Consider the following 23,822-nt stretch of genomic DNA (forward strand, 5'->3'; position numbering starts at 1 on the left):
TGGGTAGCACTGCCGACCTTGTGGCGCTGGTACAGTGAAAAGTGTGGGAGAGATAAACTCAGGGCAAGAACAGAAGTGAAGACGTCATGTCTGGCCACTCTGACCAGAGAAGAGATGACAGGGACGTTGCCAGTGAAGGAGATAACACGGACATTACTAGTGTAAGAAGGATAATTGTCACCAGATGACACAAGGAAAAACGACGCACCACAGCTTTGGTCACGATGAAGAAACTCATTTATTTCCTCTGACTCCAATCATTTATAGTTCTCAAAAGGCGCCAGTGGATTGGAGGGTGAACGTGCCACCTCTCCAACGACACTGGACAAACAACCAGTACATGAAATTTCTCCGCCTCTATGAAGGAATGCAAAACAATAGGTTGTTTACAGAAAGTTGTGTGAGGAAGTTCTCTACAAGGATGTAAACTCAGAAGGCTTTAGAAAACTCTTAAAAATCAGGGTGGCAGATAATTGAGAAGATTGTGTTTCTAAGGGGATGGGGATAAAGGGAGCTGTAGGAGCGTTGGTTGGTAGGACGGTCGGGATGGATGGAGATGAGACATCTCTGAAGTCAGGTCTTGGAACACGTGGTTTATTATAAAGGGCGTGGGTGCAGGGGCCCTGCTCGGAGCTGCCAGCCACAGCTCGGAGCAGGCCCGAAAGAGCAAGAGAGAGACAGAGGCAAGAGCAAGAGAGTAACAGAGCAAGGGAGGGAAGTTCCCGTTACAATACAATAAATCTTCTTCTGTGCTGAATATTCTAATCTTCACTAACCAACCTAGTACAAGACACAAATCCTATAGCATTTGCACACAGCCTATAAGAATCATGACATTACCATACCGTGTTATATTTTAAACCCCAAAAACTACTCTTTGGACCCCTTCTGCCAAGCTAGTAGGGTCTGCTCTGACCCTTGGAGCTGTCTGCAAGCAGAGGGCATTTTTCATCAAAAGGGGATTCCTTTCAGCCGGCCATACCATTGTTTTCCAGTTGTTCAGTAACCAAGGCTTGCTATCTCAAAGCTTGCTTTCATCACAATCTCGCTTATAGTTCCCATATTCCCAAAATCCTTTGCCAGGCAATCATATTTATAAGGCTTTCCTGTTTCATCTTCCCCAACAGGGATCCAAGTGGAAAGTTTTGCGCTAATGTTGCGACCTATAAATCCTGGTAAACTGGTGAAATGAAGGGTTTGCTTTGCTGGCATGGCAGAGTCGGTGTCTCTCAATCCCCCGCACGTCAGCCCTCCAGTCCCAATCCCAGTCCCGTGTTTACCCTTCCGATGTCACCCCGGTGCTCCCCAGGATCTCATTTCTGCTCCCAGACCTTTGTAGCCATTTTGTGACCCCGGGCCGCTCAGGAACCTCACCCAAATTCCTAAAGCCACTCCCTCACACACCCCACTGTCCGCCTTGGCCCTCTCCCAGACCCCAGACCCGCTCCCAGTCCTGTTACCAATTTCATGTCACCCCAGTACCCCAAACCAAATCCGGGGATCAACCCCTGACCCCACAATGTCCCCCTGAAGCCCTCCATACCCCCACTCTGCAATTCAGGTCCCATGTCCCCCCACAAGTGACACCTGGAGTCCCCCCAGCCCCTGATACCGAAATCGGCCGCAGTGAACTCCGTGATGGAACTGGAGGAATCAGAAAACTGGAATTCTTTATCAGCTCGGACTCACAGCAGATTTCTCCTGGTCCTGCAGCTCAGAATCTCAGAATCTCAGCCACACAGAATCTATCCAGCATAATTATAAATATTCATTAAAATGGGCTTCTTAGCTAATACAAAAACCAGCACATTTCCCGTAAATAATCAGCGAGGCTCTACCTCTTTTAGGAAATAATTTTTATTATCTTGGAGAGTCATAAAAATGGGGTTTCTGGGGGTCATTTTAACTGAGTGCCCCAATATCCCAGATGACCCTGCCTTGAACTTTCACTCTGGGGAGGTGCAGCTCCTTCTGTGGTCCAGAACTTGCCAAAAAACCCTCACTGCAGTTCCCATTTATCTCTTTCTCCTCAGGTTCCAGCCACCTTTGCCCTGCTGTGTGCACACTTCTACATCCTTTTATGGTTTTTTGCTAGTTCATCTTTAAGCCCTATCCAGCGCTTTCAGGGGAACTCAAACTTCCTATTCTCTCTCTTATTTCTCACCCCTCAGGACCCCAATCCCACGAACACACGATGCCATGGCCCCCTCAATTCCCCCCAGTCCCACTCCCCACTGCTCACTGAGTTGCTGCCACACCTCAGATACCAAATGGGGTCCCCTAGCAGATGACATCCCTGTAGGCACCTCGAGCCTGGGGACGATCTCTTGGGGGAGTGCCTGGGTGGCTTCCCTGGCCTTGTTTTGGCAGGAGAAGGTCTGGAGCCCTTTAAACTTTTGTCCCAAATTGCATTTCCTGGCCTCTTGGATGAGATCAGCCGCCACTACAGTTCTCAGGCATCTGTGCCAATCCTGGCTGATATTGAATTGTTTGCAAAAGCAGCCCACAGGTCTCCTGAAGTGTCCCCCACGTTCTGAGCCAGGACTCCCAGGGCCCAGTGCTGCCCTTGGCACACAAAAAGCTCAAAGGGCTTTGTTAAAGTCAGGAAATCCCACGGGAAATGTGGAGATCAGGGCCATTTTTGAGTTACAGAACGCGTGTCCTTCCTCAGGAGTCCAAATCAAAGGTCATTCTGGGGCCTCCTTTGTGGGGGAGGCTTCAGGAGACCTGTGGGGTGCTTTTCCAAACAACTCCATCAGCCAGGATGGGCACAGATGCCTGTGGGCCGTAGCAGCGACTGTTCTCCTCATCCAAGAGGCCAGGAAATCCAATTTGGGACAAGAGTTTATGGTACATACTCTGCTCACCCTAACTGCAAGAAGATGGGGGACAAAGGGAGAAGCTTGCCGTGTTACAAAGAGCTCTGGAATTGGCAGCAGGAAAAAGAGCAAACCTAGGAACTCACTTGCCATCTGCTTTGAGCATTGCTCATGCCCAAGGAGCCATATGGAAAGAAAGAAGTCAATTAACACCAAAGGGATCTCCAGTTAAATATAAACAAGAATTATTGTCCCTCCTCGATGCCACCCAGCTGCCCAAAGAAGTGGCCATGCTACAATCCAGGGTGCACCAGCTTGGAGATTGACAATTCCGCGTGGGAAATAGGTTTGCAATAAAGGTGCACAAGAGCTTCCACAGCAAAGCATCCTGGTGTTAATTCCTGAGGAAGGAATTTCACCCCCCCCCCAGAAGTGAGGCCTGGATAGAGTTGGGCAGATTGAAAATTGGCTGCTTCTCTAAAAGCCCACAACAAAGAGGGTGGGTGGGTGGGTGAGAGGTAACTCCCAATACCCAGGTCAGGCCCTCCCCAGCTGATGCTGCAATTTGCAAAGGAGAAAAGCACCAGCAAAGCTCTGGGGAATCGATGCCATGGGGACTGGTCTGTGGCCTCAGATCCTCAGTGTCCGTAGGACAAAATTGTCAGGTCTGTTACAGAGCAATGCCCGATATGTTTGAAAAAGAACCCTTGGAATTCAAAACCATCACCTCCAGGCATCGCTGAAAGAGGAAACACTCCCGGGGATTACTGGCAAATGGATTTTCTGAGCTACCAGGCCAACATGGGCTCAGGTATCTCCTGGTGTTGGTAGATCCCTTTTTTGGGGTCCACACCTTCTCCTGCCACACCAACAAGGCCAGGGAAGTCACCCAGGCACTCCCCCAAGAGATCGTCCCCAGGCTCGAGGTGCCTACAGGGATGTCATCTGCTAGGGGACCCCATTTGGTATCTGAGGTGTGGCAGCAACTCAGTGAGCAGTGGGGAGTGGGACTGGAGGGCACTGGGGGGACGTGGGATTGTGTGATCGTGGGATTGGAGTCCTGGGAGCTGAGCAATGAGAGAGAGAATAGGAAGTTTCAGATCTTTTAATGATGCTGGATAGGGCTTAAAGATGAAATAAGAAAAATCCATAAAAGGATGTAGAAGTGTGGACACAGCAGGGCAAAGGCGGCTGGGACCTGTGGAGGTAGAAATAAACAGGAACTGCAGTGAGGGGTTTTTGGCAAGTTCTGGACCACAGAAGGAGTCAGTGGCCTAAGGTAAGAAATGCCTAGTCATGATGAGTGGGCCAAGACACCCCTCTTCTGCCTCGGACCCTCGTTATCTCTCTGTAAGACCATGGGTCATGTTTACCTCGACCCTTACTACTGGGCTGTTTCCCAAAACCCCTGCACCCTATATAAACCCCCAGTTCTGCCCAATTCAGCAGAAGAGCTGTCACTGTCACCCTCTGCAGACACTGCCAATAAAGACACCGCTGTGGAACCTCACACAGCCTTCTTCTCTCTCATCCCTCTGTCTGACAAGGAACTTAGCAAGCAGAGAGCTGAAATCACTAAGAGCTGAATTCACCAAAGAGCTGAAATCACTGAAGAGCTGAATTCACCAAAGAGCTGAAATCACTAAGAGCTGAATTCCCCAAAGAGCTGATCTCACTTAAGAGCTGAATTCACCAAAGAGCTGAAATCACTAAGAGCTGAAATCACTGAAGAGCTGAAATCACTGAAGAGCTGAATTCACCAAAGAGCTGAAATCACTGAAGAGCTGAAATCACCAAAGAACTGATCTCACTGAAGAGCTGAGCTGCTTGCTAAGGTTGGCTGCGGCTGGGAGCCTGCCTGGGACACCTGGACAGGTTGTGCTTAGCGGGACTTCGCTATCCAGGACACCTTCGGCCTCCGGGGTCAGACAGCCCCCGAGAACCCAGGCTGTAAGACTGCACCTGCACAAAGCAAAAGTTGGAGGCAAGGTCATCTGAGACACTGGAGCACTCAGTGAAAATCACACCCATTTTTATGACTCTCCAGGACAATAAAAAAAATATTTCCTAAAAGAGGCAGAGCCATGCAGATTATTTCTGGGAAAAGTGCTGTTTCTGTATCAGATAAGGGACGCGTTTTAATGAATATTTATAATCATGATGGATAAATACCCGATGGCAAAGTCCCCCCTGAGCTGCAGGACCAGGAGAAATCTGCTGTGAGTCTGAGCTGATAAAGAATTCTGATACCTCCAGCTCCATCAGGGAGATCACTCCGGCCGATTTCGGTATCAGGGGTGAGGGACCCTTGCGGGGGGGAACACGGGACTGTAGGATTGGGGTCTGGGGGGGCACTGGGCGAGTCAGGGGACAGGGACTGTGGTCCTGGGGTGGTCTGGGGGCAGCAATGGGGGACACAGGACCATGAGAGTGGCAGCGGGGGTACTGGGGGGCACTGCGGGACACTTGGGGGCACAGGGGACTGGATTGCGGTCCTGAGGGTTCACTGGGGTGGTCATGGGACTGGGAGTGGGATTGGGATATGGGAAGGGGACAAGGGGGGCACTGGGGGACCCCAGGCCTTGGGTCAGGATCTTGGGGGGCACGGGGTCTCTGGGAGTGGTTTGGGATTGGGAGAGGGATTAGGGCAACAGAGGCACTGGGAAACACCAGGAGTGGGGGGACACAGAATGATGGGAGTGGGATTGGGAGTCTGGGGCACACTGGGGTTACTGGGGGGGCGGGTCAGGAAGTGACCCCAGGATTTGAGTCAGGGTCCTGCAGGGCGGCTGACAAGACACCGTGAGGGGGGATATAGGACTGTGGGAGTGGGATTGGGAGTCTGAGGGTCTGGGGGGACACTGGGGTATCCAGGAGGGTCCCCAGGACTTGGGATCAGGTTCCAGGACACGTCCAGGGGTCTCCTGGTTGGGGCTCTCCCGACTCTCCCTGGGCTGACCCCACTATCCCTCCAGAGCCCCTCCCCAAAAAAGCCCCCCCATGTGCCACCATGTCCCTCAGCATCCCCTGTGTCCCATCAGTGTCCCCTCAGCATCCCCTGGTGTCCCCCAGTGTCCACCCTGTGTCACCCAGTGTGTCCTCTGTGTCCCCCAGTGTCCCACAGTGTCCCACGGTGGACTCTCTTCTCCATGGCCCCCCTGGCTCACACCCTGGCACTGCTGGCAGTGACCTTGGCCATTGTGGCCATCAAGGGGGTGCCCCTGGACATGGCCCAGAACTCCTTTGATGACCAGTACCTGAACTGCGGCCCTGCCATGACCGCGGCGTTGCCGGCCCTCAACAGCTCTGAGTTCCAGGAGAACAAGAACTTTGCCCAGGTCTGGGTGAAGGCCACGGCCGAGTGGCAGAAGCGGGGCTCCTCTTCATCCACTCTGTCCCCAGCCCAGGCCATCGCCCTCATGGCCTACACCATGAACGACGTGTACCGGGAGTTCAATGATGCCGTGCGCGAGGCTGGACGCTCCAGCCAGGAATACCGGAACAACTTCCACTTCAAAACGCTGCATTTCCTGCTGACCCAGGCCCTCCAGAAGCTGAGACGCCCTAATGACTGTCAGAATGTGTTCCGGGGGGTGAAGAATGTCCAGTTCGATGCGGAAGTTGGTGAGAAAGTCCGCTTCGGTCAATTTGCTTCATCATCGCAGGACAAAAAAGTGTCCCAGGGTTATGGGACAGACACAATGTTCGAGGTGTACACGTGCCATGGCGTGGACATCCAGAAGTTCTCCTACAATGAAAGTCAGAAGGAAGTGCTGATCCCACCCTTCGAGACCTTCGAGGTCATTGATGTCAAGACGGAAGGGAGCACGAAGAACATTGAGCTTCGCTCCGCCGGGAACTCCAGCAACTACAACTGCGAGTGGCTGCGAGGTGACATCATGGGAACAGCCTGGGGGGATGGGGACACTCAGTGAGGGCTGGGGACGAGGACACACGGTGCTGGGGACACCCATGGCCCAGAGGGGACAGGGACACCCACTGTGGGTGGGAGGCAGGACAAGGGACAAGGACAGGGACAGCCATAGCTGGGCACAGGGGATGGGGACACTCAGTGCCAGGTGAGGGGGACAGGGACATCCAGTGCTGGGGTTGGGGGGACAAGGACACCCATGGCTGGGCACAGGGGAAAGAGACCTTGTTATGGCCCCCTCTGACCTCTCACACCCTCAGGGCCCTCCTGTCACCCCGTCCCTCCCCCTATGACCCCCTGACCCCCTCATCCCATGGTCTCCCTGACCCCTCTCTTTGTCCCCACAGGTGGGAGCCTCCCCAGGAACTTCCCCCACCTTGGGGGGCTTCTCCTGGCTACCGTGGCCATGGCAGTGGCCATTGGAACCTTCTAAGCTGTGAGGCCACCGAGGCCACCAAGGTCACTGTGGTCTTGGAGGACACTGTGGCCGCCATGTTCATGAAGGCCACCAGGAGCCCCAGAGAAATGAGGCCACCAAGGCTATTAAGGCCACTGTGGCCTCTCTGGTCACTTTGGCCACTGTGACCACTGCAGCCATTATTGCCACTATGGCCACTCTGTCCACTGTGACCACTGAGACCACTGAGGCTGTTATAGCCACTATGGCCACTATGGCTACTCTGGCTACTTTGGCCCCTATGACCGCACTGGCCACTCTGGGCATTGGAACCACCACGGTCAGCAGGGCCATTGTGGCCAAAGTGACCCATGAGGCTACAGTGGCCATGGTGGCCACCTTGGTCATTGTAACTACTGAGGCCACCGTGGCCACCGTGGTTACCAAGGTGACCAAGGCCACCGTGGCCACCACAGCCGCTGTGGCCACCATGGTCACTGTGACAAGGCGTCCATCCAGGGGAAGCCCCTCCGAGAGCTGCCCAGCCAGGGAGCGGCGCCAGGGCAGCAGGACCAGCACGGGGGGTGACAGAGCAGCCAGGACAGCGCAGGACAGCACGGACAGCAGAGATTGGGCAGCACCTGGGGCCGCTTGGCCACTTCCCAACAGAGGGGTTTGGGAGTGGCAATGTCACGGCCACCTCCTAACACTCCTTGGCTGCCTCACCTGATGTATCAATAAATTGCCGCGTGCTCGCCTGCCGCATAGAAAATGTATCAAAAATTTGATCCTTGCTTGCCTGGCTCATCAAAAGTTTACCAAAATTTGCTGTTGGCGCGTCTAATGTATCCGCTGCAGCTCTTTTAATGCCTTTCCTGCAGGGCGCCTCATTTCCTAAAATAAAGCAGTTCCTGGAGTTTTTGTTAGAGGCGACTTAAAGGTTTATTTTTCAAACCTCGATCTTCAGAGAGGTGATGGAGAAATGTTCCTCCCTTTTTCCTCGTTCACTGCAGGCCGTCACAAAGGACCTGGAGGGGCTGGAGCAAAGGGATGGAGCTGGGGAAGAGTCTGGAGCAGCAGGAGTGGCTGAGGGAGCTGGCGAGGGCTGCTCAGTGCCAATAAAAAAGGATGAAAGATCAGTTTGGGCCCAGTTCCAAAGTACCTGAATTGAGGTAACACAACAGAAGAAGCATTAGGAGAAAAAAAAAAAAGAAAAACAGAAAGAAAAAGGATGAAAAATAAAATGGAGAAATGGGGACAGAGGCAGCACCACCCATTTATTTATGAAAACACCCTGGTGTTTCGCTCAGGAAACTCTTTTTTTCTTTCACATCGGGGATTTTCCCGCTTTACCCGCTCATCGCCTGGAGTTGTGCTTCGGGAATTGTCCACCGGAGGGCAGCAGCGAGCGCGGGCGATCAGCGCTCCGGCTGCAGTTCCGGGTGCCGACAGCAGGCGGCAGCACGAGCTGGTGGCGCTGCCGAGCGCCCGCCCCGCCCCATCCCGGCCCCGGGGGCTCTGCAATGGTTTGGGATGGAGCGACCTTAAAGCCCGTCCGGTGCCAGCCCTGCCCTGGGCAGGGACATCTTCCCCTGGCCCGGGCTGCTCCAGGCCCTGCCCAGCCTGGCCTGGAACCCTTCCATGCGTGGGGCAGCCACAGCTTGTCTGGACAGCCTGTGCCAGGGCATCACCACCGTTGCTGGGAAGAATTCCTTCCCAATATCCCCTCTGACCCTGCCCTGTGGCACTGGGGAGCCATTTATCTTTGCCCTATCCCTCCATGCCTTTGTCCAAAGCGCCTCCCCAGCTCTCCTGGAGCTCCTTTAGCCAGTGGAAAGGGCTTTGGTGTCTTCCTGGATCCTTCTCTCGGCTGAACACCCCCAAGTGTTATCCAGAGCAGAGGAGCTTCACCCCTCGAAGCATCTCCGTGGCCTCCTCTGGACTCATTCCAGCAGCTCACATCTCCTCTGTGCTGCGGCGCAGAGCTGTCAGAGTGGTCCGAGTGGGAATGTGTCGTGGTGGGAAGGGCTCAGTGCCTGCCCCACTCCCCTTCCAGAACCAACACCCCACACGGAGCACCCGAAGGGCTCCGGTGGCTCCGGCCTTGGCCTCTGGCAGTGTCACTCACCCAGCAGCTGCTCCTGTCCCTGGCTGCGCCCCCAGGGCCTCCCCTGGCACTGCGGGCACAGGGCCAGCCAGGGCAGGAGGCAGCCCCGGGGCCAGTGGGACACAGGGCCAGCCAGGGCAGCCCCGGGGCCAGTGGGACACAGGGCCAGCCAGGACAGCCCCGGGGCCAGTGGGACATGGGGACAGCCAGGGCAGGAGGCAGCCCCGGGGCCAGTGGGACACAGGGCCAGCCAGGGCAGCCCCGGGGGTGGGGGACATGGGGACAGCCAGGGCAGCTCCAGGCTGTGGGACATGGGGACAGCCAGGACAGCCCCAGGGCTGTGGGACACGGGGACAGCCAGGACAGGAGGCAGTCCCGGGGCTGTGGGACAGAGGGACAGCCAGGACAGACCCAGGGCTGTGGGGCACGGGGACAGCCAGGACAGACCCAGGGCTGTGGGACATGGGGACAGCCAGGACAGCTCCAGGCTGTGGGACACAGGGACAGCCAGGGCAGGAGGCAGTCCCGGGGCTGTGGGACACGGGGACAGCCAGGACAGGAGGCAGTCCCGGGGCTGTGGGACACGGGGACAGCCAGGACAGCCCCGGGGCTGTGGGACAGAGGGACAGCCAGGACAGGAGGCAGTCCCGGGGCTGTGGGACATGGGGACAGCCAGGACAGGAGGCAGTCCTGGGGCTGTGGGACATGGGGACAGCCAGGGCAGCTCCAGGCTGTGGGACATGGGGACAGCCAGGACAGCTCCAGGCTGTGGGACACGGGGACAGCCAGGACAGCCCCGAGGCTGTGGGACACGGGGACAGCCAGGACAGACCCAGGGCTGTGGGGCACGGGGACAGCCAGGACAGCTTCAGGCTGTGGGACATGGGGACAGCCAGGACAGCTCCAGGGCCAGTGGGACATGGGGACAGCCAGGACAGGAGGCAGTCCCGGGGCTGTGGGACACGGGGACAGCCAGGACAGCCCCGGGGCTGTGGGACAGAGGGACAGCCAGGACAGCCCCGGGGCTGTGGGACACAGGGACAGCCAGGACAGCCCCGGGGCTGTGGGACAGAGGGCCAGCCAGGACAGCTCCAGGCTGTGGGACATGGGGACAGCCAGGACAGCTCCAGGGCTGTGGGACATGGGGACAGCCAGGACAGACCCAGGGCTGTGGGACACGGGGACAGCCAGGACGGCCCCGGGGCCAGTGGGACACGGGGACAACCAGGACAGCTCCAGGCTGTGGGACATGGGGACAGCCAGGACAGCCCCGGGGGTGGGGGACATGGGGACAGCCAGGGCAGCTCCAGGCTGTGGGACATGGGGACAGCCAGGACAGCCCCGGGGGTGGGGGACATGGGGACAGCCAGGACAGACCCAGGGCTGTGGGACATGGGGACAGCCAGGACAGGAGGCAGTCCTGGGGCTGTGGGACACGGGGACAGCCAGGACAGCTCCAGGCTGTGGGACATGGGGACAGCCAGGACAGCTCCAGGCTGTGGGACACGGGGACAGCCAGGACAGCTCCAGGCTGTGGGACACAGGGACAGCCAGGGCAGCTCCAGGCTGTGGGACACGGGGACAGCCAGGACAGCTCCAGGCTGTGGGACAGAGGGACAGCCAGGACAGCCCCGGGGCTGTGGGACACGGGGACAGCCAGGACAGCTCCAGGCTGTGGGACATGGGGACAACCAGGACAGCCCCGGGGCTGTGGGACACGGGGACAGCCAGGGCAGCTCCAGGCTGTGGGACACGGGGACAGCCAGGACAGCTCCAGGCTGTCACACACAGGGCCAGCCCCGGGGATCCCGTGTGTGACACACACGTGGCCTCAGCAGTGGGACAGGGACAGCAGCGACACGACAGGTGCTGGGGAGGGATTTACAAAAATAAACAAACGAGGCCGCAGGGTGCAATCCGGAGGGCAGGAGAGAGGAGAAGCTGCCAGGGCAGCTCTGCTCCATCCGAGGCGGCCCAGAGCCAGCAGCTGCTCTGCAAATCAGGGACAGGGGACAGACAGGGAGCCCTGAGAGGGACAGGGGACAGAGAAGGAACTGGGGAGCCCTGAGAAGGGAACAGGGGACAGAGAGGGAGCCCCGAGAGGGACAGGGGACAGACAGGGAGCCCCGAGAGGGACAGGGGACAGAGAGGGAGCTGGGGAGCCCCGGGAGAGGGACAGGGGACAGACAGGGAGCCCCGAGAGGGACAGGGGACAGAGAGGGAGCCCTGGGAGAGAGACAGGGGACAGAGAGGGAGCCCTGAGAGGGACAGGGGACAGAGAGGGAGCCCTGGGAGAGAGACAGGGGACAGAGAGGGAGCCCTGAGAGGGACAGGGGACAGAGAGGGAGCTGGGGAGCCCCGGGAGAGGGACAGGGGACAGACAGGGAGCCCCGAGAGGGACAGGGGACAGACAGGGAGCCCTGAGAGGGACAGGGGACAGAGGGGGAGCTGGGGAACCCTGGGAGAGGAAAGATTTGAGCTGGACCCCAGGGAACAGACCAGTGGGATGTGGAGCCCCAGGAACAGACAGGTGGGAGATGGAGCTGGGGTGCTGCACCCCTCCACTGCTCTGTGATCTCAGAAATGCCATCAGACCCCAACGAGCAGCACCTGTGCCGAGCTCCTCCCGAGCCTATCAGGAACACTGTCTGCTCCCAGGAATTCCTGCTGGACAACGAGCTCCTCCTTTAACAGCCAACCCTGGGAACTCATTTTTCTTGCCTGAAGAACAACCCAAGTGGAACATTCTCGCTGTCAAACTTTCAGAGAGAGCTCCTGACCCGAATTGCAGCCGGGATGGAAAACGACAATGGCCAAAGTCCAGCCTCTCTATAACCCTGTCCCTGCCCCAAGCCCTTCCCCGAGCTCCAGGGGGATTTCTCACAGCTGTAACGCTGTCCCTTCCCCGAGCTCCAGGGGGATTTCTCACAGCTGTAACCCTGTCCCTGCCCTGAGCTCCAGGGGGATTTCTCACTGCTGTAACGCTGTCCCTGCCCCGAGCTCCAGGGGGATTTCTCACAGCTGTAACCCTGTCCCTTCCCCGAGCTCCAGGGGGATTTCTCACAGCTGTAACGCTGTCCCTGCCCCGAGCCCTTCCCCGAGCTCCAGGGGGATTTCTCACTGCTGTAACGTTGTCCCTTCCCTGAGCTCCAGGGGGATTTCTCACAGCTGTAACGCTGTCCCTGCCCCGAGCTCCAGGGGGATTTCTCACAGCTGTAACGCTGTCCCTGCCCCGAGCTCCAGGGGGATTTCTCACAGCTGTAACGCTGTCCCTGCCCCGAGCTCCAGGGGGATTTCTCACAGCTGTAACGCTGTCCCTGCCCCTGTGCATCCCCTGTTGCCCCTCCTGTGCACGCAGCACCTGCCCCTGCCTGCTGCCAGCTCCTCAGGTCTCTTTTTGGGGTGTGACTGCGCTGCAGCAAATGCACCGGGGATGTTCCTCTGGGTGAATCAGGCCGGGGTGATTTTAGCTTTAAATTGACCGGTATTAAGATTTTTGTCTCTGTGTGTTCCAACCATTGAATGAGCAGCAGAGTGAACTTGGCCCATGAACCTCATCGTACTTTTGCTTTTATTTCAAACCTCCTTCTGCTGATGCCTTTGCTGGTGGCACCTTAAAACCCTTAAAAGCTGCTCTTAGAACTCTCGAACAGGAGAGACCTAGGAGCAGGGAATGTTTCCCGAGGGAGAATGTGGAGATGGAAATATTGGCCAGGGCTGGAGCTGCCAAGGAGCACATCAGGAGTTGCCAGGACGGACCGGGCATCAAGGAATCGTGGAATGGTTTGGGTTGGATGGAAAATCCTCTGAGCCCACGGGGTCCAGCATCGCTCATGGCACTGCCAGGACCACCCCAGACCATGTCCCCAAGTGCCACATGCACACACCTGTCAAATCCCCCCAGGGATGGCGACTCCAGCCCTGCCCCTTCCAGGAAGGAATTTTCCCAATATCCAATCTAAACCTCACCTCCCATGTCATTCATTCTCTGTAGGACCCAACCTCACCTGGCTGCCTCCTCTGGTCCTGCTGGGGTCCCCCCCTGAGCCTTCTTGTCCCCAGGCTGTCCCAGCCCTGGTGGAATGTGGTGGGGACACCGGGAGCTGGGGACAGCAGGACTCCCTGGGATGGAGCCAGAGCCGTGGGAGATGAACAAGACAATTTATTAACAGCAGGACCGGGATGGGGCCTCGGCCACGCGGGGAGGGGACTGGGGGTGCCACAGGCAGGGGCTGTGGCTCGGGGGGTGGGGACAGGCAGGTGGGAATGGGCAGGGCTGGTGGCCTGGGGGGGTCTGGGAGTTGCCTCTCCACGCGAGGATGGTGGCTCGGAGCAGGAGGGTCTGAGGGTGCCACAGGCTCAGGGGGTTTGGGGACAGACAGGGACAGTGGCTCGAGGGGTACATCCATGTGGGAAAGTGCCTGGAGGTGCCACAGGCAGGGACTGTGGCTCGGGGGGCCTGGGGTGGGGACAGGCAGGGACAGTGGCTCGGGGGCTCTGCAGTGCTGCCGGCACTGCCCCTGCCTGCGCGGCCAGAGTGGTGACGGGGGTGACAGGGAGGGGACAGCGTGGTGGGCACAGGACAGGACAGAGGGGGGGTTCCAAAGTGCTTCCAGTCCGCGTTCAACGCAAGGGGGGAGGGGGGGATAAATCTTATTCACAGCGGGGAGGAGCAGGGGGCCGGGGGGGGGGCCGTGCCAGCCCCGCACCAGCGAGCCCCCGCGGGGCAGGAACGCGATGAGAACGGCAACAAAACCGGCAAAACGGCAACAAAACCGGCTACAGGGAGGGGATCCCGACCGGGGCGGGGCCGCGGGGAGTGGCGGGGCGGGAGAGGCGGCGGGGGCTACTCCTTGGCCCTGCCGATGATGGCGAGGATGTAGAGGAAGATGTTGATGATGTCGGTGTAGAGGTTGAGCGCGGCGAAGATGTACTCCTCGGGGCTCAGCGCCAGCTGCTTGTTCCCCAGGATCAGCTGCGTGTCCACCGCCAGGAACTGCGGGATGGGGCAGTGTCAGGGGCGGGAGGAACCAGCAGGTTTCATAAATCCCCCCCCCACCCCACCCCAAACCAGCCGGGCACTCCGAGCACACCCAGCTCCCTCCACCCCGAGCACACCCTGCGTGTCCCCACCGAGCTGGAGCACCCAGGGGTGCTGGTGGCACTGCCCACCCCCCCTCCCCCAGGAATTGGGGGTCCCGGCCCCCCCGACTCACGCAGGTGAAGAGCAGGGCCCCCAGCGAGGCGTAGACAATGTCCACGATGCGGTTCCGGATGAAGATGCAGAGGATGGAGAAGAGGACGAGCACGACGAGGCAGATGATGAGGACGCCCCGGCACGAGGTGAAGTCGTACTTGGTCTGTGGGGAGGGGGATTTTGGGGGGGGGGATCAGACCCTGGTGTGGAGCCCCCAGAGGCAGCAGGGAGCTCAGAGCGAGGGGTCATCACCCCGCTCAGAAGGCCGGAGACCCAGCAAGGAGCTGGGGGAGGGTTGTACACCCCATCTGGGGTCCAGAGGCCTGCGAGAGGAGATCCCACAGCCCCCCAGGAGCCCGGCAGGGAGTCACTGGGGTGTCGTACCCCCAGGTTGGAGCCCCCCCAGACAGGAGCAGCCCTGGCGCTGACCTGCAGGGAGAAGATGACGACGGTGAAGCAGACGACGACGGTGATGCCGACAGCCATGATGACAGCCTCGGTGTCATAGAAGCTGGCGATCATCCCCACCATGTAGGACAGGCTGACAGTCAGGATGGACTGGGAAGGCAAGGGGGGAACCCATCAGGCCTGTCTGCCCAGCCTGGCACCCCCAAACACGCCATGTGCCCCCTGGCTCAGTGTCCCCCGACCCTCTGTGTGCCCCTGGCTCGGCGCCCCCAAACCTGCCCTGTCACCCCACCCAGCTCCAAACCTTGCCCCAACACCTCTGTGGTGCAGCACCCCAAATCTGTCCCCTCAGCCTGGCACCTCCAAACTCTCTGTGTGCCCCGGGCTCAGCACCCCCAAACCCACCCCCACCGTGACACCCCCAAAACTTCCATGTGCCCCCAGCCCAACACCCTTAAATCCTCTGTGTGCCCCTGGCTCAGCACCCCCAAACCTTCCATGTGCCCCCAGCCCAGCACCCTTAAACCCTCTGTGTGCCCCTGGCTCGGCACCCCCAAACCTGCCATCACCCCACCCAGCTCCAAACCTTGCCCAAACACCTCTGTGGTGCAGTACCCCAAATCTGCCCCCTCAGCCTGGCACCTCCAAACTCTCTGTGTACCCCGGGCTCAGCACCCCCAAACCCACCCCCACCATGACACCCCCAAACCTTCCATGTGCCCCCAGCCCAGCACCCTTAAACCTTCTGTGTGCCCCGGGCTCAGCACCCCTAAACCTGCCCTGTCACCCCACCCAGCTCAGCACCCACAAACCTTCCATGTGCCCCCAGCCCAGCACCCTTAAACCTTCTGTGTGCCCCTGGCTCAGCACCCCCAAACCCACCCCCACCATGACACCCCCAAACCTTTCTTGAGCCACCAGCCCAGCAACCTTAAACCCTCTGTGTGCCCTGGGCTCAGCATCCCCAAACCCACCCCCACCGTGACACCCCCAGACTTTCCATGTGCCCCCAGCCCAACACCCTTAAATCCTCTGTGTGCCTCTGGCTCAGCACCCCCAAACCTTCCATGTCACCCCACCCAGCTCAGCACCCCCAAACCTTCCATGTGCCCCCAGCCCAGCACCCTTAAACCCTGTGTGGCCTGGGCTCAGCATCCCCAAACCCACCCTGTCACCCCACCCAGCTCAGCACCCCCAAACCTCCCATGTGCCCCCAGCCCAGCACCCTTAAACCTTCTGTGTGCCCCGGGCTCAGCACCCCCAAACCCACCCTGTCACCCCACCCAGCTCAGCACCCCCAGACCTTCCATGAGCCCCCAGCTCAACACCCTTAAACCCTCTGTGTGCCTCTGACTCAGCACCCCCAAACCTGCCCTGTCACCCCACCCAGCTCAGCACCCCCAAACCTTCCATGTGCCCCCAGCCCAGCACCCTTAAACTCTCTGTGTGGCCTGGGCTCAGCACCCCCAAACCCATCCTGTCACCCCACCCAGCTCAGCACCCCCAAACCTTCCATGAGCCCCCAGCTCAACATCCTTAAACCCTCTGTATGCCTCTGGCTCAGCACTCCCAAACCTGCCCTGTCACCCCACCCAGCTCAGCACCCCCAAACCCACCCCCACCGTGACACCCCCAAAACTTCCATGTGCCCCCAGCCCAACACCCTTAAATCCTCTGTGTGCCCCTGGCTCAGCACCCCCAAACCTTCCATGTGCCCCCAGCCCAGCACCCTTAAACCTTCTGTGTGCCCCTGGCTTGGCACCCCCAAACCTGCCCTGTCACCCCACCCAGCTCCAAACCTGCCCCAACACCTCTGTGGTGCAGTACCCCAAATCTGCCCCCTCAGCCTGGCACCTCCAAACTCTCTATGTGCCCCGGGCTCAGCACCCCCAAACCCATCCCCACCGTGGCACCCCCAAACCTTCCATGAGCCCCCAGCCCAGCACCCTTAAATCCTCTGTGTGCCCCCAGCTCAGCACCCCCAAACCTTCCATGTGCCCCCAGCCCAGCACCCTTAAACCCTCTGTGTGCCCCTGGCTTGGCACCCCCAAACCCATCCCCACCGTGACACCCCTAAACCTTCCATGTGCCCCCAGCCCAACACCCTTAAACCCTCTGTGTGCCTCTGGCTCAGCACCCCCAAACCCACCCTGTCACCCCACCCAGCTCAGCACCCCCAAACCTTCCATGTGCCCCCAGCTCAACATCCTTAAACCCTCTGTGTGCCCCTGGGCTCAGCACCCCCAAACCTGCCCTGTCACCCCACCCAGCTCAGCACCCCCAAACCCACCCCCACCGTGACACCCCCAAACCTTCCATGAGCCTCCAGCCCAGCACCCTTAAATCCTCTGTGTGCCCCCAGCTCAGCACCCCCAAACCTTCCATGTGCCCCCAGCCCAGCACCCTTAAACCTTCTGTGTGCCCCTGGCTTGGCACCCCCAAACCCATCCCCACCGTGGCACCCCCAAACCTTCCATGTACCCCCAGCCCAGCACCCTTAAACTCTCTGTGTGCCCCTGGCTCAGCACCCCCAAACCTGCCCTGTCACCCCACCCAGCTCAGCACCCCCAAACCTTCCATGTGCCCCCAGCCCAGCACCCTTAAACCTTCTGTGTGCCCCGGGCTCAGCACCCCCAAACCTGCCCTGTCACCCCACCCAGCTCCAAACCTGCCCCCAACACCTCTGTGGTGCAGTACCCCAAATCTGCCCCCTCAGCCTGGCACCTCCAAACTCTCTGTGTGCCCCGGGCTCAGCACCCCCAAACCCATCCCCACCGTGACACCCCCAAACCTTCCGTGAGCCCCCAGCCCAGCACCCTTAAACCCTCTGTGTGCCCCTGGCTCAGCACCCCCAAACCTGCCCTGTCACCCCACCCAGCTCAGCACCCCCAAACCTTCCATGTGCCCCCAGCCCAACACCCTTAAACTCTCTGTGTACCCCGGGCTCAGCACCCCCAAACCCACCCCCACCGTGACACCCCCAAACCTTCCATGAGCCCCCAGCCCAGCACCCTTAAACCCTGTGTGGCCTGGGCTCAGCATCCCCAAACCCACCCTGTCAACCCACCCAGCTCAGCACCCCCAAACCCACCCCCACCGTGGCACCCCCAAACCTTCCATGTGCCCCCAGCCCAGCACCCTTAAACCCTCTGTGTGCCCCTGGCTCAGCACCCCCAAACCTGCCCTGTCACCCCACCCAGCTCCAAACCCACCCCCAACACCTCTGTGGTGCAGTACCCCAAATCTGCCCCCTCAGCCTGGCACCTCCAAACTCTCTGTGTGCCCCGGGCTCAGCACCCCCAAACCCATCCCCACCGTGACACCCCCAAACCTTCCATGAGCCCCCAGCCCAGCACCCTTAAACTCTCTGTGTGCCACTGGCTCAGCACCCCCAAACCTGCCCTGTCACCCCACCCAGCTCAGCACCCCCAAACCTCCCATGTGCCCCCAGCCTAGCACCCTTAAACCCTCTGTGTGCCCCTGGCTCAGCACCCCCAAACCTGCCCTGTCACCCCACCCAGCTCAGCACCCCCAAACCTTCCATGTGCCCCCAGCCCAACACCCTTAAACCTTCTGTGTGCCCCGGGCTCAGCACCCCCAAACCCACCCCCACCGTGACACCCCCAAAACTTCCATGTGCCCCCAGGCCAACACCCTTAAACTCTCTGTGTACCCCGGGCTCAGCACCCCCAAACCCACCCCCACCATGACACCCCCAGACCTTCCATGTGCCCCCAGCCCAACACCCTTAAATCCTCTGTGTGCCTCTGGCTCAGCACCCCCAAACCTTCCATGTCACCCCACCCAGCTCAGCACCCCCAAACCTTCCATGTGCCCCCAGCCCAGCACCCTTAAACCCTCTGTGTGCCTCTGGCTCAGCACCCCCAAACCTGCCCTGTCACCCCACCCAGCTCAGCACCCCCAAACCCACCCCCACCGTGACACCCCCAAAACTTCCATGTGCCCCCAGCCCAACACCCTTAAATCCTCTGTGTGCCCCCAGCTCAGCACCCCCAAACCTTCCATGTGCCCCCAGCCCAACACCCTTAAACCTTCTGTGTGCCCCGGGCTCGGCACCCCCAAACCCATCCCCACCGTGGCACCCCCAAACCTTCCATTTGCCCCCAGCCCAGCACCCTTAAACCCTGTGTGGCCTGGGCTCAGCATCCCCAAACCCACCCTGTCAACCCACCCAGCTCAGCACCCCCAAACCCACCCCCACCGTGACACCCCCAGACCTTCCATGTGCCCCCAGCCCAACACCCTTAAATCCTCTGTGTGCCCCGGGCTCAGCACCCCCAAACCCATCCCCACCGTGACACCCCAAACCTTCCACATGCCCCTAGCCCAGCACCCTTAAACCCCCTCCACGCCGTGTCCCCGGCCCGGCATCCCCAAACCCATCCCGGCCCGGCCGGCCGTGCCCCCGGCCCACCAGGGACACGAGGTTCCAGGGGTGCTTGCGGCGGAAGTCGCCGCAGCAGCTGAGGACGATGAGGGAGATGAAGAACACGGCGTAGGACACGTAGTACGTCCACACGTTGCGCTGCACGAAGCCCCGCACGCCTTTGACGAAGGTGAAGACGGTCACGAAGGCGAAGGTGACGGTCAGCTGCAGCGTGAGCACCAGGAACACCTGGGGACGGCGGGGAAGGGAGGGTCACGGGGGAGCCCCCCCGAGGCCCCGCGCCCCGCCGCCAGCCCCCCGGCGTCCCACCTTGCGGATGAAGGCCTGCCGGATGCTCTTGTCGTCCCAGTGCGCCGACGGGAAGTCCTGGTTGTCATAGTAGGAGGGGGGCCCGTCCTCGTGGTAGGTGCTGTGCAGGGGGGCTGTGGGCAGGGGGGGGGGCACACCGCTCGGCGTGGGGGTCCCAGGAGACACGGGGAGTGCCCCCCCAAAGCCAGGTGGCACAGCTGGCACAGCTCTGGGCAGTGGACCCTCCCCCAGCGCCATCCCCGGTGGGCACGGTCCCCCAGCTGCCCCACAGGACGTGTGGGGTGGCCCCCCTGAGCTGCCAGACCCCCCACCCCAGGGATGCCCTCAGTGCCCAAAGCCCAGGGGGCTGCCCCACCCACCTGAAGCCCCCAGACTCAGACAAAATCCCGGGGGTGTCACACACCCCACTGGGGGCCCCCATCTGGGAGCCAGGAGGGTCCCACGCCCCATTTGGAGCCCCCCCACCCCCCCTTTTTTTTCCCCAATACTTACAGTCCTGGTCGCCAGGGACCATGGGCTGGGGCTGGGCATAGGGCGGCTGGCCATAGGGGCCCTGGGGGTACGGCCCGGGCGGGGGGTACGGCCCGGGGGGGTACGGCCCGGCAGGGGGGTACGGCCCCGGCGGCGGGTACGGCCCCGGCCCCTGCGTGAAGCCCGGCTGGGGGTAGGGCGCGGGGGCAAACTGGGGCTGGGGGTACGGGGCGACGGGGTAGGGGGGCTGAGGGTAGGCTGGGGGGGCCGTCGGCGGTTGCTGGCCCCCGAAGCCGTCGCTGGTCACCAGGAAGCTCTTCTCGTGGGACATGGTGGCCCGCAGGCTGCGGCCGCCTTGGTGCTGCGGTGGGGGGGGGGGATATGGGGTTAGTGGTGTCATCCCCCACCTCCTGGCTGTCACCCACCTCCCCGTCATCCCCCAGAGCCATCGTCCCCCCCCTCTTTGTCCCCCCAGTCATCATCCAGTACAGCCATCAGCCCCTCATGGCTGTCCCCCCCACAGCCATCAATCTGTCCTCAGCAGCCCCACAGGGCCATCAGTCCCCCATGGCCATCAGCCCTCCTCCATGGCTATCAACCCCCCATGGCCATCAAACCCCCTGGCCATCAGTCCCCCATGGCCATCAGCCCCCCCATGGCCACCAGTCCCCCATGGCCATCAGCCCTCCTCCATGGGCATCAGTCCCCCATGGCCATCAGCCCTCCTCTATGGCCATCAGCCCCCCATGACCATCAGCCCCCCATGGCCATCAGCCCTCCTCCATGGCCATCAACCCCCCATGGCCATCAAACCCCCTGGCCATCAGTCCTCCCCTCTGGCCATCAGCCCTCCCCCATGGCCATCAACCCCCCTGGCCAACAGCCCTCCTCTATGGCCATCAGCCCCCCATGGCCATCAGCCCTCCTCTATGGCCATCAGCCCCCCATGGCCACCAGTCCCCCCTGGCCATCAACCCCCATGGCCATCAGCCCTCCTCTATGGCCATCAACCCCCCATGGCCATCAGCCCTCCTCTATGGCCATCAGCCCCCCATGGCCATCAGCCCTCCTCTATGGCCATCAACCCCCCATGGCCACCAGTCCCCCCTGGCCATCAGCCCTCCTCCATGGCCATCAACCCCCCATGGCCATCAAACCCCCTGGCCATCAGTCCCCCATGGCCATCAGCCCCCCCATGGCCATCAACCCCCCTGGCCATCAGCCCTCCTCCATGGCCATCAACCCCCCATGGCCATCAAACCCCCTGGCCATCAGTCCTCCCCTCTGGCCATCAGCCCTCCCCCATGGCCATCAAACCCCCTGGCCATCAGCCCTCCCCTCTGGCCATCAGCCCTCCTCTATGGCCATCAGCCCCCCATGGCCATCAACCCCCCATGGCCATCAGCCCTCCCCCATGGCCACCAGTCCCCCATGGCCATCAGCCCCCCATGGCCACCAGCCCCCCTGGCCACCACCTCCCATTCCTGGGGGTCCCCGGGCAGTTCAGCGCCTCAGTGGGGGTCCCTGCCGGGAGATGCCCCGGAATGGGGGTCCCCACTGGGGAATGCCCCGGAATGCGGGTTCCCACTCGGAGAGGCCCCGAAATGGGGGTCCCCACTCGGAGAGGCCCCAAAATGGGGGTCCCCACTGGGGGATGCCCCAGAATTGGGGTCCCCACTGGGGGATGCCCCGGAATGGGGGTCCCCACTCGGGGATGCCCCGGAATGGGGGTCCCCACTGGGGGATGCCCCAAAATGGGGGTCCCCACTCGGAGATGTCCTAGAATGGGGGTCCCCACTGGGGGATGCCCCAAAATGGGGGTCCCCACTCGGAGATGTCCTAGAATGGGGGTCCCCACTCGGGAATGCCCCGGAATGGGGGTCCCCACTGGGGGATGCCCCGGAATGGGGGTCCCCACTCGAGAATGCCCCGGAATGGGGGTCCCCACTGGGGGATGCCCCAGAATTGGGGTCCCCCGCCATCGGGGGGGGTCCCGTCCTGCTCCCCCCCGCCCCCGCGCCCGCACAAGATGGCGGCGGCGAGGCCGTTGCCATGGCAACGGGCCCGGGGCAGGGGCGACGTGCGGGCCCGGGGGCGCCTCGGGGGCTCGGCCGCGGGGCGGAGCGCGGGTCCGGGGATCGCTGCGCGGGCCCGGTTCCTGCCGCGATTACCGGCAGCGGTGCGGGGGAGCTCCGGCGCTGCTTCACTGCCCCCTCGGGCCGCCGCCGGGAGCGGCGGCGTCCTGCCAGGCCCGTGCCCAGGCCCGGCCTCGGCCGCGCCTCATCGAGCCGGGCGGGCTCCGCCGCAGCCCCCCGGGGGCCGCCCCCGCTCCCGGAGCGCGGTTACAAAACGGGGCGGTGCGGTACCGGCGCCGGCACCCGCGCGGTGCCGCAGCCTGGCGGGCGGCGGTGCCGGTGCGGTGCCGCCGCTGTTGCCGGTGCCGCAGCGGCCCCGGCCCGGCCAACGGGCAGCGCCGGCCGGTGGCGCAACCGCGGCGGCCGCGTGACGGCCCCGCGCCCCGGGCGGGCGGCGGGACGGAGCTCGGCCCTGCGGCACCGACACCGGGCGGGGGGGCGCATTTCGGGGGGCACGGGAGACACCCTGAACGGGGTCAGGGGCCGCGGGGTGTCCGCATCCCGGATTGCTGGGGGGGGGGCCCGCATCACGGGGTGCGGGGGTGTCCGCAGCACGGCGTGCGGGGGGCGCAGGGATGCCCACAGCCCGGCGGGGCGGCGTTGCGGGGGTGCGGGCGCTCCCGCGTCACGGGGTTGGCGGGGGTGCCGCCCGCCCGCCCCCGCACCGCTTCTCTCCGAGTCCCGTAAAGCCGCTTTGCCCTGACGCTCGGTAAAGCCCCGGCGCGGCCTATTTACGGCAGCAAGCGAGCCTAATCCCCGAGCGCTACCGCGGGGAAGGTTGGTGGGAGGCGGGGGGGGGTGGGGGAAAGCCTGGAGACCCCCGCCGTGCCCGCGGCCGCGGGGGTCCCGCTCGGCCCCGATACCCCCCCCCCCCCCCCCGCACCGAACCCGCGCGCTGCGGAATGCGGCAGCGGGAAGCGGCGGAGCGAACCGCGCTCGGCGGCGGCTCCGGAGCCCCCGCTGCTCTTGCTCGCCGCCTGCGCCCCCCCCGTCCCGAGCCCCGGGACCCCCCGATCGCCCCCCGCTCACCGGCCGGGCCGAGCTGCGCGGGGTCCGCTCGCTGCGCGCCGGACGGGGCGGGGCTCGCAGGGGGGCGGGGCTTGGTGGAGGCGGGGCTTGGGGAGGGTGAGGCTGCGTAGCCACAGGGGGCGTGGCCTCGCTGGGGGCGGGGCCACGGGTGCGCCCCCTGGCGGCGGCCGGCCCCCGGTTCCGCGCCGTGTCACGCGTGGGGGGCGGCCAGGCGCCCCCGGTGACGCGCAAGGGGCGGCCCACGTGTCGCCCTGTCACCCCCCTGGGGGTGCTCCGTGCGCCCATGTCATTCTCGGTGTAACCCTCCACCCCACCCACCCCACCCCGCGGGGCTTTTTCCGTGTCCCCTGGTCACGGGGTCCCGCGGGAGGGACGGGCCGCTTGTCCCCCTGCCGCCCGCGTGGATGGCGCCGTGTCATTCTCCGCGACGGCCCCGCGCACCGCTGCCATCCGCGGGGCGCTTTCCGCGTCCCCTCGCCCGCATCTGGGGGCAGCTCCGCGGCCCCGCGTCACGCGTGGGGCCAGGCGTCCCCGTGTACCGCCGCCACCCGAGGCGCTTTTTCCGCACCCCACCGCCACTTCCGCGGTCAGTTCCGTGTCCCCCGGTCACT

The 23,822-nt window shown here is 62.1% G+C and overlaps 3 protein-coding genes across 4 annotated transcripts; 1 reads left to right on the forward strand and 2 right to left on the reverse strand.

Annotated features, from left to right (window-relative positions):
- Positions 1-5,968: 5,968 nt before the first annotated feature.
- On the forward strand, positions 5,969-7,206 carry LOC128808040 (erythroblast NAD(P)(+)--arginine ADP-ribosyltransferase-like). The gene is made up of 2 exons (XM_053978810.1): positions 5,969-6,710; positions 7,098-7,206. Exons 1-2 carry the CDS (start codon positions 5,969-5,971, stop codon positions 7,181-7,183), a joined length of 828 nt encoding a protein of 275 aa, XP_053834785.1. The 3' UTR covers positions 7,184-7,206.
- Positions 7,207-13,399: 6,193 nt separating this feature from the next.
- On the reverse strand, positions 13,400-23,320 carry GRINA (glutamate ionotropic receptor NMDA type subunit associated protein 1). 2 transcript variants are annotated; one of them, XM_053978752.1, is made up of 7 exons: positions 23,212-23,320; positions 20,069-20,408; positions 19,577-19,689; positions 19,295-19,495; positions 14,881-15,009; positions 14,471-14,614; positions 13,400-14,250 (listed from the first exon to the last, which is right to left on the reverse strand). In XM_053978752.1, exons 2-7 carry the CDS (start codon positions 20,376-20,378, stop codon positions 14,101-14,103), a joined length of 1,047 nt encoding a protein of 348 aa, XP_053834727.1. In that variant the 5' UTR covers positions 20,379-20,408; positions 23,212-23,320; the 3' UTR covers positions 13,400-14,100. The 2 variants fall into 2 exon arrangements, with proteins under 2 accessions (XP_053834727.1, XP_053834734.1); XM_053978759.1 differs by lacking the exon at positions 23,212-23,320 and adding an exon at positions 22,219-22,381.
- Positions 22,390-23,496, reverse strand: LOC128811048 (translation initiation factor IF-2-like). Its single transcript, XM_053984365.1, has one exon. The coding sequence runs from the start codon at positions 23,494-23,496 to the stop codon at positions 22,390-22,392; it is 1,107 nt and encodes a 368-aa protein (XP_053840340.1).
- Between the last annotated feature and the right edge of the window lie 326 nt (positions 23,497-23,822).

The sequence above is a fragment of the Vidua macroura genome, chromosome 1, assembly GCF_024509145.1.
Source record: "Vidua macroura isolate BioBank_ID:100142 chromosome 1, ASM2450914v1, whole genome shotgun sequence".
Classification (NCBI taxonomy): Eukaryota; Metazoa; Chordata; class Aves; order Passeriformes; family Viduidae; genus Vidua; species Vidua macroura.

Bases quoted from the DNA above. Each gene is read 5' to 3' on its own strand.
- LOC128808040 (XM_053978810.1), top strand. From the start codon at position 5,969: ATGGCCCCCCTGGCTCACACCCTGGCACTGCTGGCAGTGACCTTGGCC. The intron at 6,711-7,097 runs GTGACATCATGG...TTGTCCCCACAG, and splicing joins CAACTGCGAGTGGCTGCGAG to GTGGGAGCCTCCCCAGGAAC.
- GRINA (XM_053978752.1), bottom strand. From the start codon at position 20,378: ATGTCCCACGAGAAGAGCTTCCTGGTGACCAGCGACGGCTTCGGGGGC. The intron at 15,010-19,294 runs GTGGGCCGGGGG...TTGCCTTCCCAG, and splicing joins CCTGGAACCTCGTGTCCCTG to TCCATCCTGACTGTCAGCCT. The intron at 14,615-14,880 runs GTCAGCGCCAGG...CCCTCCCCACAG, and splicing joins TCGTCATCTTCTCCCTGCAG to ACCAAGTACGACTTCACCTC.
- LOC128811048 (XM_053984365.1), bottom strand. From the start codon at position 23,496: ATGGGCGCACGGAGCACCCCCAGGGGGGTGACAGGGCGACACGTGGGC.